The sequence below is a fragment of the Xiphophorus couchianus genome, chromosome 14 (assembly GCF_001444195.1).
Source record: "Xiphophorus couchianus chromosome 14, X_couchianus-1.0, whole genome shotgun sequence".
Lineage (NCBI taxonomy): Eukaryota > Metazoa > Chordata > Actinopteri > Cyprinodontiformes > Poeciliidae > Xiphophorus > Xiphophorus couchianus.
Window position 1 is genome coordinate 6,895,850 of NC_040241.1, and position 18,569 is coordinate 6,914,418.

The 18,569-nt window shown below is 39.2% G+C and overlaps 1 protein-coding gene across 5 annotated transcripts in view; it reads left to right on the plus strand.

The window, feature by feature from the left end:
* The window catches only part of LOC114158011 (phosphatidylinositol-binding clathrin assembly protein), a 94,081-nt gene that overhangs the window by 65,268 nt on the left and 10,244 nt on the right, over positions 1-18,569 (plus strand). For 4 of the 5 annotated variants that reach the window (XM_028039312.1, XM_028039314.1, XM_028039311.1 and 1 more), the window contains 5 exons: positions 1,169-1,254; positions 2,050-2,173; positions 7,606-7,742; positions 9,463-9,563; positions 11,411-11,521. In XM_028039312.1, the coding sequence (XP_027895113.1) occupies positions 1,169-1,254; positions 2,050-2,173; positions 7,606-7,742; positions 9,463-9,563; positions 11,411-11,521 (559 nt within the window). The remainder of the gene's footprint in view (positions 1-1,168; positions 1,255-2,049; positions 2,174-7,605; positions 7,743-9,462; positions 9,564-11,410; positions 11,522-18,569) is intronic. The other variant, XM_028039315.1, reaches the window with a different exon arrangement.

Genomic DNA, 18,569 nt, shown 5'->3' on the forward strand with positions numbered 1-18,569 from the left:
TATCGATTTAACTTTTGATTTTGAATCAAAATATTATGGTGAATTTGTGTACAAGTACTATGATATTTTTACTTGAGATAAAATTAGTAAAAAAAAACAAACAACATACTATCTAGTGAGCTTTTGTTTATTTTTACCTTTTCAGACCAGTTGACCTCTTATAGCTCACGCCGCTGCCTCTTTAACAACCGGGCGACGTTTTTGGCAGGCTCCCATCACCTCGCCAGCCAGAGACCTCTGAGCACTTTATGCATTTGCGTGCAGGTCCACATCGCTGCCAGCAACATTCTTGTGGACAGAGAAGCAGACATGACGTTGTCATATTTGCGCAGTGGGAGAATTTCCCTTGTACATTTTCTTTTCTTTTTCTTTTTCTTTTTTTCAGCGAAACCAGAAACCAGCTCCTGCTGCCTTCCTTTCCCAACCCAGTGAATTCATTTTTCTCCTCTGATTTCTCTCTTTTTGTCTTTTGACCGCTAATGAAGCACCCAACAACCACAGGGTAGATTGCCTAGCAGCGTCAGCTCTCCACCTGAATCTTATCTAGAGCTCCATAGCAACAATTCTCGGTAAACCCGTTCGCCGGCTGATTTTGATTGAGTCGTGTGCAGTGATGGGAGCTGTTTAGATTCCCCTCACTGCATCTGTTGGGGATTTTTTTTTTCTTTCTTGACAGGCAATTAGATAAAGTGAGGGAATGCTTGTTTCCAAGTACAACAGGTGAAAAGAGTGAGCATATTGAAACTAAATGCAGAGCAATCAACAAAAATGGAAGCAAAACAGAGAGGAAGAAATGGTGTGCTGTAGGTATCGTCGCCTTCTGCTCATGTGAAGTAAAGAGAAGGAAAATGAAAACCCTACTACTCCCTCCTTTTACTCCCCACCTTTTTCCTCACTCTTTGTTTCTCTACCTCCTCCTTTGTTCTCCTGCTAACAATGTGAGTGTTTGCTGCATGTTGCCATGGCTATTCTTGGAGCCTGATGCACTCCGTTACCTTCCTGAGAGGCCGACTAACTCTGGGTGCTGTGTTTGTGTGAGCACAACTCTGGGAGTGTGTGGGTGGGATTTTCTTCCCTTTTTTTTTTTGCATTTTGAGAGAGAGTGAGAGAGAGCAGTGTTCTCCAGAAGCTGCTGCAGATAGGTGAACATCTCTGTTTTGTGTCTCAGGCCCCCAGCAGCCTCCTGGAGGCTTTGGAGCAGCACCTTGCCTCTCTGGAGGGCAAGAAGACGAAGGAGTTGAATGCAGACACAAGGTACACGTTTCAGTCGCAAAGCACCCGAGTAGATTTAAAAGTTGAGGAAATTGTGGTCTAGTTTCTAGGCCTGTTGCAATAAATCAATTAATCGTGTGACAAAATGAACTCTAGAATATCCATTTGCATGACTTCTCTTTTCTCTCTCTCTCTCTTTTTTTTTTTTTAACCAAAAACTCAATGACAAAAGTCTTTAGTCTCAGCTAGCCCTTTTTTTTGAAACACAATTTCATTTACAATCTTCATAGTTGATTTATTTTGGAGTTCTAGTGTTAAATGTTCATCAGTATTTAAAGCTTATTGGTTCTTTCAGAGTGTTTTCTTGCATAATTATGCCATTACCTAGAAAATGATCTCAATACGTTTGAGACCAAATGTACAGACCAATACAGCAATATTATCGTTTATTGCAATACGTTTTGGGTCGATTTATCGTCCAGCAAAATTTTTTTATTGTGACAGGCCTACTAGTTTCTTAGTACACTAGAAATAAGCAAAACCGGCTTAGAAGTCACTTTTCAGCACAAAATAGGATCTTGTTTTAAGTCAATAATTCCTCAGTAATGATGAGAAAAGTTTTTTACTTATATAACATGGAAATAAATTCATCCGCCCATGGAATTAGTACTTTTTCATCAATATTAAGTAACTGTCGACTTAAACAAGCCCCTATATCTTGCTGAAAAGTTATTTCAAGTGTACTAAGACATTTCAGCTAGAAACTAGACCAAAAACACTCAGAGATGTTTCTTTTTTACGAAACACGGTCAAGTTGTATACTTCCTTTTTTTTCAGAGCGTCCACCTTGTCGAGTGCTGTCTCGTCTCTGTCCTCCACCGGCATGTCCTTCAGCCGCATGGATGAGAAGGAGAAGCAGCAGGCCTTGGAGGAGGAGCAGGCCAGGCTGCTGGCTCTCAAGGTAAGATTTTTAGGCCCCGTCACCTCTGAAGGAGGCAGTTAGACTGTGAGATGAAGCAGCCAAGAGGCTCTCAGAAGGAGGTTGAGTACAGACTGATCTGTTCTTTCTCAAGTGACTTCAGGTGGCGTCTTTGCAGCCAGTTCATTGAGTTCTGTGCAGCTGCTTCTTAAGACACAAAAGGCTTTGTAGAATTTTAATCCAGTTCTTAGCTTTGCTAGTTTTCTTATTTAAGATGGATTCATTATAGACATGCTTATATAAAATATATATGTTCCCTAGGACAGAGACTGAGCTGGACTGTGAATGCATGAGGACGTACTAACCCTAAAAGTATTCAACTTCCCAGGAGTGAATATGTATAGGAAAGTAGGCATCTTCTAAAACTTGAGAATATCCTAATGAAACTTGGATAGCTTTACATTTGAAGTTATTAAATGTCATTGGAGTTCTTATTTGTAGGGTTTGTTTTAGATTTTGTGGACAGGATACAGTTTCCACTCTAAAAATGTTTACAAATCCCTCCTCGCATCTGCAGATGGTTAAAAATGCACCCAGATTTCAGACCTGATCACTCATGTTTAGCTGTAAAATCTGAAGCTACGCGCTGATTCAACATCGTTTCTCCTTAGCTCCAAAGATGATGACTTCAGTTTTGTTTCTGTCCAGAGGGAGAAAGTTATGGCACATCCACATATTTATTTGTTCTTAGCATCTGTTGAGACCTCGGATGGGTTCAGAAACTCCTGGTGACATTGTAATGTAGAGCTGTGTATCATCTGTGTAGCTATGGTAGCTAATCTTATTACTTTTTGTAACCTTAGCTTGGCCTGTCACAAAAAGCAATAAATCAATCGATCACATGATAAATTGAAATGAGCTCAATCATTTCCTTTTGCATGATTTATGATTTTCTGTCTTTTCTCTCTCTTTCTATTTAAAAATAGATGACAAAAGTCTTCAGTCTGGTGCTTTGGTCTCAACTAGCGACTTTGTTTACAGAGACTTCATCATTCATTTTATTTGTCATTTTGTTTATTTTGGATGTTTAACATGTATTCCACCTCCAGTGTTAAATATTCATTAGAATTTAAAGTTTATCGATCTTTGAGAATGTGTTCTTGCGTTATTATGCCATTATCATTGATAATGGTCTCAAAACAACAATATTATTGTTTATTGCAATAACTTCCGAGAAACGTTAATGTCCAGCAAAATCTGTTATTGTGACAGGCCTAACCTGAGCTAGCGGGAGCTATGTACTGTAGATGTTAAACAGAAAGTTGTCCCAGTGTTCAACCTTGTGGTACACCGCATGTGACTTCTAGCCGTTCCAATGAGAAATTACCTATTGACACAAGGAAGTTCCTGTTTGTTACAAAAGATTCAAACCAATTACTGTAAGTTACCAGTAGAGGTGTTGAAGGGCTGTGCATATTTGTTTTTTTTAATCTGTGTACCCACACAGCATGCTTTGGTCAGCTTCCACTAGCAGAATTTGACGTGGCGGCCATCTTGTTAAGGAAAATGAGAAGAGATCCAGACAGCTAAACTGCGTAAGAGAAGATGTGTTGATGCAGAAGTCGGAACAATCAGTATAAACCTGCTAACATTTCCACATCGTAGCTTCACTTGGCCAGTGGTTCATCCCCCACTCCCCCATCTTTGACATCTCGACTTCAGTTGAAAAATAAAGGCCAAAAGGCTTCAGTGGTAGCGGGGCCACGCAATTGAAAAGTCAAGTATAAAATGTGTTGGCATTTTTCACTCGAGCCCTGGGAGTCCTGCCTTGCAGCAAACTGTAATTGACTGAGAGTTCAGTGGGAACTACAATTCAGGCACACATAGCAGCATCTGCTGTGTGTGTACACAAGCTTTGTTTCACATGTAGCTCGCTTACACCTCGTAAGAAAATGTTGCAGTTTACTTAGTAGTGCTGCCCCTCTGTCTGTGTAAACCCCCTACAAGCCTCTTGTGTGTACGAATCATGTGAGATTATGCACAGCTAGCGTTGCCTCACTGTCTCGGTGCGTTTGATTGGATTATATTTCTCTGTTTACTCTGTGCCCTTGGTTTGTCCCACTTCTATCGAGATGCGGCGAGTTGTTTTTTTTTTTGTTGTTGTTTTTGTTTTTTTATTTAGAAAGAAGAGGTGAGATTAAGTGAGAACATAGTTCAATAAGAGAGCTGGGGAGAGGTCGGGAGGGGTCATCCAAAACCTTCCAGTCCAGCTGTCTGCGGTCTCTGGTGTCCATATGGGTTCAATGCGCACATACAAAAACACTTCCACGCTCAGCTACTGTCCAGCTGGGGCTTCAGCCCAAACAATACCAGCAGTTGGCTTCTTTTTTTTTTTTTCCTCCCCTCACTACTCTGTTGGAATAGAAATGAGGAGGAGGCTGGTACAGCAGGAGATTCTGTTTTATTAATCCGCTCTGGATCCTTTTAAAGGTGGCAGAGGTTGTAAGGTGACTTGGAACATTTCTTCACCTTAAAGTCGTGCACTGAATTAAAACCTCCGTCTGGCCTTGTGTAAATAAGCCACATAAAGGCGCTTTGAGGAGCTGTGTTTTCACTCCGACTGCAGTCATCCATACCAATAACCGGCCTGACTGCTGTACTGGAAATTGCCTCATTCGTTGGGCAAACAGTATGTTTTTTGGGGGGGATAATCTCCCACAGTGAATTTCCTGACAGGGGGGGAACTAGTACATTGATCTCTGCAGGGCAAATTAAAAGGTCTGGTGTGTTAGATACCCCGACAGTGTATGAAATACAACAAGAAAATGAGAATGAATGATGTGAATTATTCAGTTCTTCCAGGTTGCTGGAAGGACGCAAAAATGGACTGATTTTTGCATCATCCTTTTTAAAAAAGTTGCCCTTTTTTCAGCCTTATTTTTTACCATAACGTGGCCTTACAAGAACGTTGAAATTGTTGCAAATAATCTTCCCCCCCCAAAAAAGGCAGGATTTTGACAAGGTTAATATCTAAAATACAAATAGCACTTTCAAGTACTTTCTTGAAATATCACAAATAACATCATGTCCTGAGGAGCTATCAAAGTGAAAAAAATTATTTCATATTGATTATTCAAGTTAACGTTGCGTAAACAGTAGAAGGAAATCATACAGAACATAAAAAAAACACACATGCTTTCATCTTACTCGCTCGCCTTTCAAGAAACGTCATCAAACAGGAAGTTAAATTATTGGACACTAAGTGGATTGGTCAAAATTCAGCCAAGTTACAGTGATTGGTCAGAAAAAGTGGAACTACAGAAAACGTTAAAGCAATTGGTTAGATTTGCGCAAAAATTGCGAATGAGTGAATTTGTATTTATTGCTTAGCACCATATTACGTTAACGACCTGTTGTTGTTGTTATTATTGGATCAGCCTTCCAGACCATTCAGATCTTCTGGTCCTAGTCTACTCTGCATCTCCAGAACCAGAATTTATGCTTCTCTACTCTGAAACAAACTTCCAGAAAACTGCAGGGTTGCCGAAACACTCACTTTATTTAGATTGAGGCTTAAAAACCCACCTGTTTAGAGTTGCGTTTGATTAGTAGTAAGCGGAACAGTGGTCAATGAATATTTGCTTGATGATTTTGATGATGGCGTTTGACAAAATGTAATGCTTATTGCTTGTCTCATAATTGGCAACTGTGTGATGTTTTTATGATGTAAATCACTTTGAACTGCCTTGTTGCTGAAATATCCAATGCAAAAAAACTTTGCTTGACTTAATGTTTGATTGCAACTTCCTTCAAAGACCCATCATTAGCCTGCATAATGTCAACTTTTTCAAAACTTACCCTGCCTTACCTCACCATTCACTTTCAACCCATAGGTTAATACTCTAAAACCACAGCCACATCATAAACGTAGATTATGGCTTGATATAAGTGCTGATCTCGGACCAGAAAGTTGCATAACATTTTGATATTTTCCCACTGTTTCCTCCCCTGTGCCTTTTTCCTGAGATCAGTCCGGAAGCTTCCAATCGTTTCCCCGGCCGTCTTGCAGACGTCAGCAGCGTTCTGCTGCAGTTTGAGCCTAATGGAAACGGCCCCTGCTGTTTTTGTCACGTCATTCTTCACATCTATTGACTTCCGTCACCTTGACTCAGCACAACAACGAGCTTATATTAAAATGCAGAATGTTTAGTTTTTTTGTTGTTGTAGCTGTAGCAGTGGACGGGCTTTGCTGATTTGTGTTTATGTCACTAGAGGGAAGTAAACTCTATTCTCAGCAGCACCTGGGTCTTGACAGAACAGGGTCGGATACGACATGAAAAGAACTAGGAAGGTCCATGTACGCTCTATGAATTTTTTTTTTTTAAACAGACTAATTAGTTTTAAAATCCCTGTATTCTGAATCCTAAACCCTGATAGCAGCATTTCTAGGAACCTTTGAGGCTGCTTCTTGGCTTTTGTAGGAATACTAAAAGCCAAACTTGCACCCAAAGAAAGCTGTCTAGCTTTTTACATTGTGTCTCTGCATTACAAGGCATCAATGTCCGACAATATCATCTGCCCACTTTGACTCAGATGAGTTGTTACCGTTAGTGACACAGAGTGTCCACGCATCCTACAAAGCCTTAAATTCATTAAAATAATGTATGCCTTAAGTACGTTAATCTCAGGCCTTAACAGTGACAGGACTGTTTATTCTCGCATGTTCTTGTTTATGTAGTTCTTTTTCATGGGGCTTTTCTGAGTCTTGTGCCAAAATCTTTATTGTGTTCTGTGGCTTCAGGTGGTTCAGGCTACTAGTTACTAGCGGCAAATGTGCAATTACCAGCTAGCTGCCCTAGCAAGGGTAAATTTGGACTTGCAAGAAATGACGAGGCTATACTAGTTATCTAGCTAGCAAGTGTATATTTGCTGCTATTAACCAGTTGCTAGCTAGCTGTTTGCCAAGCCCTTCTCTCTTAATAGATACAAACAACAAGGATATATTATCAAGGGCAAATAGACCCTTGCTAGCTAGCCAAGACAACTTTATTTATACGCACTTTTGAAACTGCAAAACTGGCCAAAGCGCTGAACAATAATCATATAAAAACAACAAAAGAAATTAAACAATAACATAAAATATGTAAAACACAACTTGATAAATAAAATGACCACTCTCATACCGAGTGAAAAACCAGTGAAAAGTAGCTAGTTAGCCAGTTATCTATCTAGCAGTGCTTTTCCTCATCATGCAAGTTCCACAGTGGTCAACCATCCCCAATATTTAGTTTTTTGGTCATACATTTCAATCAAGTTGTCATTAAGAAGATCTTAAAGTCTTAAATGTGACTTGTTAGCCTATTAAAAACAATTTATTTATCTCTGTACCCATTTTCAAATGAATCCAGAACACCCTAGTCTCTCCTCGCTTCTCTCACGTTTGACATCTGTGCCTTTTTTTTTTTTTTGTCCAGGACCAGCGCCTGAAGGAGATCAGCATGCAGACTCCACCCTCCGCCTCCCCCAGCAGCCAGTCGGTCGGCAGCGCCAACAACAACAACCACATTTCTCACACCCCAGAGTTGTTTGGCTCCGTGCTGAATGCAAACAGGTGCACAAACCTAAGCAGACACGGTCAAAAATCTGCTCACGCCATTCAGCATCCGTCATGGTAGACGTTGACCTAAATATTTCTAAAGGAATGTGTTCAGGAATTCAACAGATGAGCAGCAGTTTTTCATCCCAGTTTGGGTTGTTTAAGTGAAAGAAAAGTCCAGATCAGGAATCTGCTGCCATCTTTTCTGCAGTCTAGATTTGAACCACATGGAATTTCTTATGCAACATCAGAAACGCCTTGTAAAATCAGATAGAAAGGCTTTGTGGACTATTCTTGTGTTATCCATCTGCAAAGTGTCTGATGTTCAGGGGCATCTCTATAAATTATAATATGATCAAAGTCCTGTCATTTCAGTAATTATATTAAAATCTGAGAATCATTAGGGTTATAACACACAGCAATATTTTAACGCAGCGGTATGTAAAGTTGACTTATTCAAGGCGTTAAATTACAAAGTAAAATTTCTTTTACGTTATGTTTGATATATACAGCATTTTCATAACAACTGATAACATAGTTACTTGATTGTTCTATAAAATGATACCATGTGAATGGAAAACATATAATACTGTCGCTTTTAAGCATTTTTTTCCATTTAGTTTTGATGATTGTGGCTTACAGGAAGCTCAACATTCAGTTTTTTACAAAGTTACAGTATTGTGCACAACTAACAAAAACCAACTTTCACTACAGCATGTCCATGTACCGTTCCGTTCAGTCATTGGACTCCGTACTTGGTCAGGTTTTCTTTTACTTAAATTACATTTCTTGTTTTGTTTTGTATTTGAAATATGCCTGTAATAGTCTTTTGAGTTGAATAGCTAAAATTTACATGAATAGGGGGCAGACTTTATAAGTTTATATTCATATTAAGTGAATGAAATAAAAAGTAAAATGAAATTAAATAAAATTTGATGCACCTGTATCTGCCAGACGTTTTCCTTCCATTTAGCTTTCCATCAGGATGTTTGAAAGAGCACTCTGCAGGCAACTGGTGTCTTAAGCAGTAAACCTTTGTGGCTTGCCTTCATATAAATGAATAGAAATGTATCACTGTCTATACATAAAAATAGGATTTTTTTCCTTTTTGAACTGAATCACCACATCAAACTAACTTTTTGCGGTTTGATATTGTCCTGTAGTTAACTTTAAGATGCGTTTGAACTGGCACAATTGGGGTCGGGATGTCATTATTTAGCAAGAGTTTGTCAAGAGAGGAAAATGTTCTTCATACGATGTTTTAAATAAAAATCCTGAAAGCTGTCTTCACGGTTCAGAGTGTTGATCAGCAAAACTCCGAACCCTGAGATGAGATCTCGTCTGCTTGCATGTCAGTTTTTGTTCTGAAGCCCAGAAATCTTTCCCTGACTCCTTCCCAGGAAATGGATAAAGTATTTGGATTTAATAATCGGAGCAGAATTTACACACTGTGAATTTACTGCCGCTAACTGCTTTATTGCTCAGGGGGAAGATTTTATAGCCCTGCAGAGAGCGGGGATTAATCTTGATCTGTGACAAACGAACATTTTTAGTGGCGACTTTAGCTATTTATGCTCAGTTGATTAAATATTAATACTCTCTGTCTCCTTTTATTTGTCCACGCGGGTTTTTTTGGGGGGGGGGTTTTGTGGTTGATATTTTGATTTATTTTTTTTCTGTCCTTTCCCTTTCTCACTTCCTCGCCTCTCCCTCCCCCCTCCGGTTTGCTCCTCAGCGTCCCCAACCTGAACAGCGACCTGTTTGATCTTCAGCCGGCCTTCATCCCCGCCGTGCAGAGCACTCCTTCCATCTCCAACGCCAACAGTGCCTGGGGAGGTAAGCTTTCATCTCCCTTCCGTATTTATCGGCACCCCAAGACAAAAAGATTCGACTGTTTCCCTATAAATAAGCGCGCTTGGCTTTGTAATAATAACTCCTGCGATTGTGGTTCCACACTTCAAAATGGCGCGAAGAACCAATCGTGGTTGTCGTGTCGTTTTCCGCTGAAACCCGGGCGTATATTAGCTGTGCCTTGCGTGATTCTGAGCTGACATTTTCAGCTCGCTATCAGCCATCTTGAATCAGAGTGTAGCACAGTGATGCATCTGGAAGCTCTGGCGGCGTGGAGTATTAAAGGCTTTGTGTCACAGGATTACCGCCGGAGCCGTTTGGTAAATTCGCTCGGCCAGATTTCAAAAGCTTGAGTTGCTTGTAAGCGACAGCCGTCGTCGTCGTCTGTGGGTCTGACTTCACAGCTTCCAGTCCACTGTTGTTTTTCTCTACAACGATACAACAGAGAGCGCTATTTAATCAAACGGCTGCTCAGGGGATCAGTTCCAGTAAATGGACTGATTTGTTAAAATGTGCAGGAGCTGCATTGTTATATTGTTTTGTTGTCAGCTGTTTGGTCATCCAACAGGACCCAACATTATCTCCTCTAAACATTTTATTGGTGGTTTATTGATCACAGGGTTCCTACACCATCTGGGATTTGATTAGAAATGTTTCTTTTCCTAAAAACACATGGAATAAGGCAATAAGAGGAGAGAATATCAGCATTTCCATCCACTGACCAATATTTATGCCATCCGTCTTGTGTTGCATCCGTCCATCCGTTTATCTGTCCATTCATGAATCTCTTTTTTCCATCCACCTACCTATTTTTTGTTCATTTATATGTTCATCCTTTTGTCTATCTGTATTTTTTATGCCTCCACAGGTCTGTCGCAATAATCAATTAATCAATTAATCGCATGATAAATTAAAACGAGCTCAATCATTTTAATTTGCGTCTTTTATCGTTTTTCTCTTTCTACCAAAAACTAGGTAGTAATAGTTTTCAGTCTGGTGCTTTGGTCTCAAATATTAATTATTTTAAAGGATAATTGTGTTTACAGAGATTTCATGATCTGTTTTATTTCTTGTTTCTGTTGTTTTTATTTTGTTCATTTATTTTGAATATTTAAAATGGCTTCCATCTCCTTTGTTAAAAGTTTACTCATCTTTGAGAATGTGCCTTGTTATTATGTCTTTGCCATTATATTACTTGAAAATTGCCTCAAAAGAGCAATATTATCACATCGTCCAGCAAAATTCATTCACGGCTACCATCCATTCGTCTTTTCGTCCATCTATCCATCCATTATTTTCAGAATCATAAATTCAGAATTCATAATAAATCTGCCAGAAGTTTAAAGAATCCTGAGACTGAACCCAGTTTGTTGGTGCAACGACATTAAAATAAGAGTTTTTACACACAAAAGAAAATGTCAGACAGTGCTGCTCAATAAGAGTTTTATTCTTTCCCTGTGAGACTCACAAATATCTTTTTTGTTGTTGTGCAGCGTTCTGTTCAGATAATGACATTTCTCCCCACAGTGAACACACACTCGGGTGCATCAATAGATTTCCTCACGAACAGGCTTTGCTTTGAAACCTTCGGCAACCTGCACAGAATCCTAAATTTCAAAGCGACGACAGTGGAAGAGCGGCGTCCAGGTTCCTAAATCTAACGGGATTAGATTAGCAGGAGGTTTGGGAATCCTCCCTACAGCGAAGCCACAACATTGTTTCCCTATAAAACTCGTCCTGGTTGCGTCTCCCGCAGCGTCCTTAGTGAAAGTTTGTGGGATAAAGCTGGTCCAGGACAGCCTTACTCAGTCGTATTTAACTGCATTCCTCAGGACTGGAGAGCCAGCCGCTGCAGCAGACCACCCCGGCCATGAGTGTAGATTTCGATGCCGTGTTCGGGAATAAGGCCACACCCAGTAACAACGGCCCACAACCTGCAGCCGGTAAACAGCCCCTCGCTCTGTCCGACTGTCCGGACAGGGAAGTGACTAAAACCCTTTGGCTTTGATGGCAGCGCGCCGGAGCTCTGGACTAACCCTCTGATTAGTTTCAGCAATCTGTGTCTGCTCTGGGGATTGGCTTTTGTTTTTTTGCTTTCTAACTCTGCTTCATGTTGTGTTTTTTTGTTGTTGTTGTTGTCTAATAATGACCTTTACCACAGAGACGGATACCACAAGGTCTTGGTATCTGCAAACTTCAAATTCAGTGGAATCTGTCTTACATTTCCTCCTTCTGGCTTACTTTATTTTATTCTCTCGGCAACTGATGTGATCAATCTGTCTTTGAGCTTTATAAAATGGACATCCTGCATTATATTTTCAATTGCTAAACCTTCAGATTAGGTCACTTTGTGACCATTGTGTAACTTTGTTTAACCGTTTTCCCTCCTCACAGGTGAGGATCAACTTCCACGCAGTGTTTTTGTTGTGCTTTTGAAACTTCTTTGAATTTCATCACATACACTAACTACGACTTCAGTTTGTGTAGATGTTGCGTAACATGCCACCACAAAGTAGAGCATAACTGTGCAGTGGAGTGAACATCAGGGAAGGGAAGCTAATACCGTACATCATTCTGAACCAATCGTTTCCATAGTCGTGTGTTGTAGACGATCCAGTCAAACTCCAGACCTAGATCTAGTTGAGCCTTAAACATTGGCTTTCCGGGACACGTTCCACTAATTTGACAAACATTTTGGTCTTTGTGTGAAAATCTGGTAGAGGAAAAAACCTGAAAGACTTGAAGGTGAAACTGTATTTTGTTGGACAACTTTGCAGGGTGTCTGTGCATCCTAAAGAAGTCTTTAATTCGTGTATCTAAAATGAAGTCCTTGAAATGTCTTAAAGTTGTTCTTTAAAAATGTAAGGTGACCTTAAATAAGTTAACCAAAGGTCTAATATTCTGTCCTGGCATACATATTCTATGTAGATAATTTTTTTTCTTGAGGGACTTTACTGTCAATCAAAAGTTTGAGTCACGCTACCAGCTAATAAACCATTGCTAACTAGCTATCTAGCTAGGTTTATTGTGTCTATCAACGTTTGTCTTCGCCATTGACTCACTTCTTCTGCCAACCCACTCAAGGATTGGTGCACTCTGTGCATAAAAGGCAACCTGGGGTTAAGGTTGTAGAGAGAACAGTAAAATATTTTAAAAATATCCGTAAATTTCTATGCAACACAGCTCTTACATTTCTTTCATAATGGTCTTAAAAAGTCCTAAATTCGAGTTGGTGAAACCACAACTTTGGAACCAAACCATGTATCTTTGTCCTTTCACAATAAAATTACAAACCGCCTTGTGTTGCTCCGGCGCTTAAAATCTTGATAAAATACATTGAGTTTTGTGGTTATAACTTGACAAAACGTAAAAAAAAAAAAAAAAAAGACAGCAAAAGCAAAAGCTCGAGAAACACATTTGCAAGGCAGTGCAAGTAAAGTTTCACTCTTGCTGCCATTTTAGAGATGAACTTATTTCCGGTCTTCTTGTTATTGAGCAGTTTTTCACAACAGCAGCGCCCATCTGTCACAGCCCCCATGTGGAAATTTCTCAACTAACTTGAAAAAAGTTATATATTTTTATGAAATAGGAATGTTGGAGAGGAATTTGGATAAAAATCTTCTTTTAAAAAAGCATCTTCTATGTCATTTTTTGATTTTTTCCGCCTCCTCTGACCTTGTGTTTAGACCCAACAATTGGAAGCTTTTCCGTCCAGACTGGTTCTGTGTTTGGAGGGATTCTTTTCTGCTAATAAAGCTTGTGTTGAAACGACCAATAAACCATCTGGGCAAACCGACCACATCTCCCAAAAATCACTCTGTCTCCAGCTGCTCCACATGTGCACTGATGTTTGCATGCACACACACACGCACACACACACACGCCGACGTGTCTGTACGTTTGTAAATGTGTCCATTCACACGTCCTCCATCGTTTCCCTCTCCTCCGTCTGCCTGCTTCTTCTCATCTGTTGTGTTTTGTTGTCATTCACACCGTTGCCACCTTCCTCCTCCTCTTCCTCGTGTCTCTGCCTCGTTTCGTTTCGTCTTCGCCTCGCCGTCTCCTCATCACACATCACAAGGCAAGAATCACCCAGGCAACTCGGGTCCATCTGCTTCCCCTCCGACTCCTCGCTCTTAAAATAAAGAAATCCTTTTTTTTCTCCCCCTCCTCCTTTGCACGTTTTGCTGCAGCGATTTTTCTTTTTAATATTCCCTAGTTAACTGCTGCAATTTTTTTGTTTTCGTTCTTTCTGATTGGTTAATAAATGAGGCGCCAGCTTCTCTATTCAAATTTGTAGATTTCATTAATTTAAAAAAAAAAACGTCCTGCTTTTTTTTTTTTTTTTTTGTTTCCCATCTCATCCTCATAATTGTTTCTTCTGTATTTATCAGCAGTGTCTGATTTTTAGGTTTTAACTCTTCTTCTTTTTTTAATGTGGAACTAAAACCCACCAAAGCTGAAGGAAGTCACCAGAAAACTAATCTTGGAGCTCGTTTCAAAAAGTACTTTTGCACTCAACTCGCTTTTGTGTGGAGTAATCATGGCCATCTGGACAGAGAAGAGCTAATAAAGTTTGTCACACAGAATTGAATTTCCTCACTCAGATGAATAGGAAAAGAAGAAAAGCACCACTTCTCTTTTATATTAAATAAACTCCCTGTTGCTACTTCTATTTAAAAAAAAAAAAAAAAGCATGATTAGGGCTACATTGGATGCTTCGCTACAATATCTACAATACAGTTTTAAGTTTGGCAACGTTGGAGTAAACGTAAATAAATATTTTTGGAGAATTAACAGAATTTTTCCAAGAATAAACAAGAAAGTGTCAGCGCTTCACTTCTTTCATCAACATTCTACACATAAATCCCCAATTAGGATAATTTGGGATAAAGTTTTATGCTCATTTATAAAAAAAAATTAAAAATCACATTAACAGAAGTATTCCCAGCTTTTTTCAGCCTGTTTCCACTGATTGTCCTTGAAATGCTTCAACGTCTTAAATGGAGTCAGCTTGTGGTAAATGCAGTTGATTGGACTTGATTTGGGTCACCTGTCTATATAATGTCCCTCATTTTGTGGAAAGATATTAATTTAACACAATTTGGAAAAAAAAAATTGGAACAAAAACAAAATGCGGAAAGAAGTGAAACGCTGCGTTTACTTTGTGGACGCACTGAATTAATTGTTTAGTTCAGCAGTAGATGGTACCAAACCATAAAGAGCAGGGAGATCCTCAATATGGCCTTTCAGAAATATTCATACTCCGTACATCTGATTTTATTACCTTACAGTGACAAACTTTAGTGCATTTTGTTGGGATTTTGATAATTAGATCAACACAACATACTGTATAACAGTAAGGTAGAAAGAAAAGTATACAAACACATTGGTTTGAAACCGTTTATCAAATTTACCATTTACCTAAACTCCTGGGCTTAAAGTAAAGGACAGCATGGATCAGGGAAGAAACCATGCTAACTGTGGAGGAGCTGCAGAGATCCACTACTCCAGAAATCTGGAGGAAACTATTCTTTTAAAAAGCCATTTTGGTTCTCCATTGAGAATGAATGAAGAAAAAGGCTAACCATTTCCCCCTCCGTATAAAACGATAATTGGGAGATTTTTATCAAGTTGCAAAACATTCACTCTAACTTGGGCTACTTCCCAAAAGACGGTTAATGTTTAGACTTTAAGTAAGTCTGATAAGATCTGTTTTAACCACGCAGAGAAGATGGTGCCACTCAGGAAAAAGAAAAGGAAAATTTTGAACCACTGTGAAAGATTTTTGCCTCTTGCCTGGAGAAAGCAGCTCTAACCAAAGAGACTGGAGAGTCGCTGTCAGTAAATTATGGGGAGTGAATCTCATGTCACTGCGAATTAATAAAAATGAGGATTTTAAATGTTTCAGCTCTGTTTTCACTCCAACAGGTGGCCACGATATCCATCAATTACATCTGCAGCAGTAGATACCGTTGAGTGCTCATTGTTTGTGCTGAGTTTTAGACGTTGTCGCCTTATTAAACTTGAGTTTACATTGGTTAGCAACCAAGTGCTTTTCAGATGAGCTATTGGAGCAGATTTGCCTCCTTCCTCTCCTTTGATCTTTAACCCATATTGACTGTCAATCCGACTCCAAAGCATCTAAGCCAACACCGATAACATTCATCCTCCCAGTTCAATACGACGCTTCTCTTCCCCTTCCACCCATTTTTCATCTAGCTTACCTTCGTCTGTGTGTGTGATCGACTAAAGCCACAATTTTCTTCCCGTCTCAATAGAAAGGCTCTGTAAATAAGAAACCTTCACTGACACCGCGGTTGAAGGAACATCAAGAAGTGGGGGGAGAGCAGCCATCTTGTTTTGTTGCAGTGTCGACAATGGAATGGCAATTAAACTCGGGAGGGAAAAGGGTGATTTCATTTCTTGTGCCTGACTCGCCCTCCACCCCTCCTCGTGTTGTTCCTCAACTTCTTCTTTTTTTTTTTATTGTTTTTGCTTCATCTCTGAATTTCATCTTGCCGTTTTTAATTTTTCTTCCTACTCTACGCTGCCCCACCTCCCTCGTTTTCTCATCTTGCTAAGCCAGCAGTGAAAGTGTTTTTTGAATCTCTTGTGTCAGCAGCGCTGTCAGGCCTGCACACCGCTTCCTAACTAAATATTATTCCTCCCTCTCTTTTTTTTCTCTCCCACCATCAGTTGCCTGTCTGTGATTTCCTCCCCTTCGTGAAGACATTGTCCATTTATAAGCAGTAAATATTAGTTTTCTGCTTTGTTCAACTCCCCTGATATTTTAAAAAAACTTTGTATTTGAAATTAAACCAATAGTGCAAACTTTTGTATACACATATATTTATTTTTTAACCTGTCGCAAACACCTTTTTTTTTGCATCCAATACACACATGCACACTAGCAGTCACACCTCCAGGTTTTTCTACCAGCAAATAGTAACAACCATTAGCTGAATGAGTGCCAACATCTTACTGCTGGCTCCTAAACTCACATGCACACCAATACAGGAAATTACTCTGTCATTTTCACGTATAGGCAATGGACACTGGAGGGGGGGAAAAAAGCAAACAATGCTATTTCACATGCTTTCAACCAGGCACACTCATATTCATTCAAAACTAATCACTGTTCAGAGTCGTAGAGTGAATATGACAGCTAGGATCATGTAAATCGGTAACCTGGATGAATGCAATCTACCAAGTCAGGGATTAGAGGCCGCTACATGACAGGAATACTGAAGAAATGTAGAAATGTTCATTCTCATTTCTGCTCACAAGATTAAGGTTTATAGCAAGAGACGACTTAGTAGAATTTTCTGAGTAATTCAATTCAAAAATATTTTATTAATCCCAGAGGAAGATTAAATGTCACTCATACAATTTTCCTCAGATTTCTTGAATTTCTGGGATTTCAGCTTTACTGTTTACTTCTATTTCTCCTTCTTCTCCCAAATAGTGTTCACCCTGCAATGTTTTTCTTAAAACTGCTCTACATTGGATTGGTTCTCTCAGTAGCTTTAACACATTGGGTAATATTAGCCAAAATCCCCTGAGTAAGAATGGTTGAGATATTAGCTAGCATACAAAGAGAATAACATAGGGTTAGCTTAAAGATATTGGTAAATATGAGCTAGCATAGCTAAATAGCTGTGTAATATGCAGAATATACAAATGATGTTTGTTTGGCTAACTTAGTTGCTTGAATGCGGTGGCTAGTATATGGCCAAAATCCTGTGAATCAGTTTGGCTAACACATTAGCTAGCTTACAGCCAGAATAACATAGGGTTAGCTAAGATATTGGCTTGAAGGTGCTGTAAAATTTTAGCTAACATTGCTATAATAGGGAATTATAGCAACTGAATTACAGATATTTGTTGGTAGAATATAAGTCAGAACATACTAATGTCAGCTGAACATATCTTTAAATTAATCTGCTTTCATTGTCATATCTAGAATAGTAATAAGTCCAGGAAGCTCTGACTTTACACAACTATGTAGGTCACAGAGTTCAGCGCATTCAATTTGTTTTTTATCTGATATTCAGAAGTACTGAGTTTCAGTGTGAACATACAAGCTACCATGCTCAATTTACATAAGCTAGTTTAGCCAGAATAGTTGCTTGAACATATTAGTTAATATTAACCCAGGACTAATCTACTTTTACAGTTAAGAATGAGTTAGGACTTAATATTATCAGTTCTTTCAGTCAGAGCTATTCCATGTTATACCTTTAGGATAATGTATTCAGTTTTAGCTAGGTATAAGGTCCCACTGACATTTTAAGTGGTGGAAATGACTCCTAGAACTAAGAGATGAGCACAGATGCCCCAAATGTTAACAATCCAGAATAATTGTGCTTTAGCTTAGGTTATGTCTCCAACTTGATATAATTTGCTTGTAGTTAAATAAATGTAGAATTTAGGCATTTAAAAAAACAATGGTAAAACAAGTTTTTAAGATGAATGTGACTCAAGGAACGTTGTCCTACTGGAGTTGTGGTGCTGACATTTTAGCAACACTAAATTGACTCACTCTCTCTATGCAAATCATGCAGCTACCACACACTTCATACATTGTTAAATATGTCCTGATAACTTATTTTGAGAAATGTGTGTGTATCCTGATTTTTCCTCTAGATAAGAGCGACATGTTTAGAATGTTCTTTTGAATTTCTGGGAAGTACATTATCTGCAGTACACATAGTTTAAAAGTAGATCAGCTTGCCATAGAGTCATATTTAGCGCCATTGTACTGCACAGTGAGGCGGGACGTGTGACCTCTTCCAATACAATAAAGCACAGGATTGTTCAGAGTTTAGAAATGTTACTTGTAATCTAAAATATTTCTGGCTATTGAATTGCTCGGCTTCTGATGTCGTTTATCAGGCTGCTTAGCCTCTGGAGCTCACTTAAAAGCAGCCCGGCAGTTCAGAACCATGTCCTTTATGCTTTGGATGCTCGAATAAACAACTTACTGCC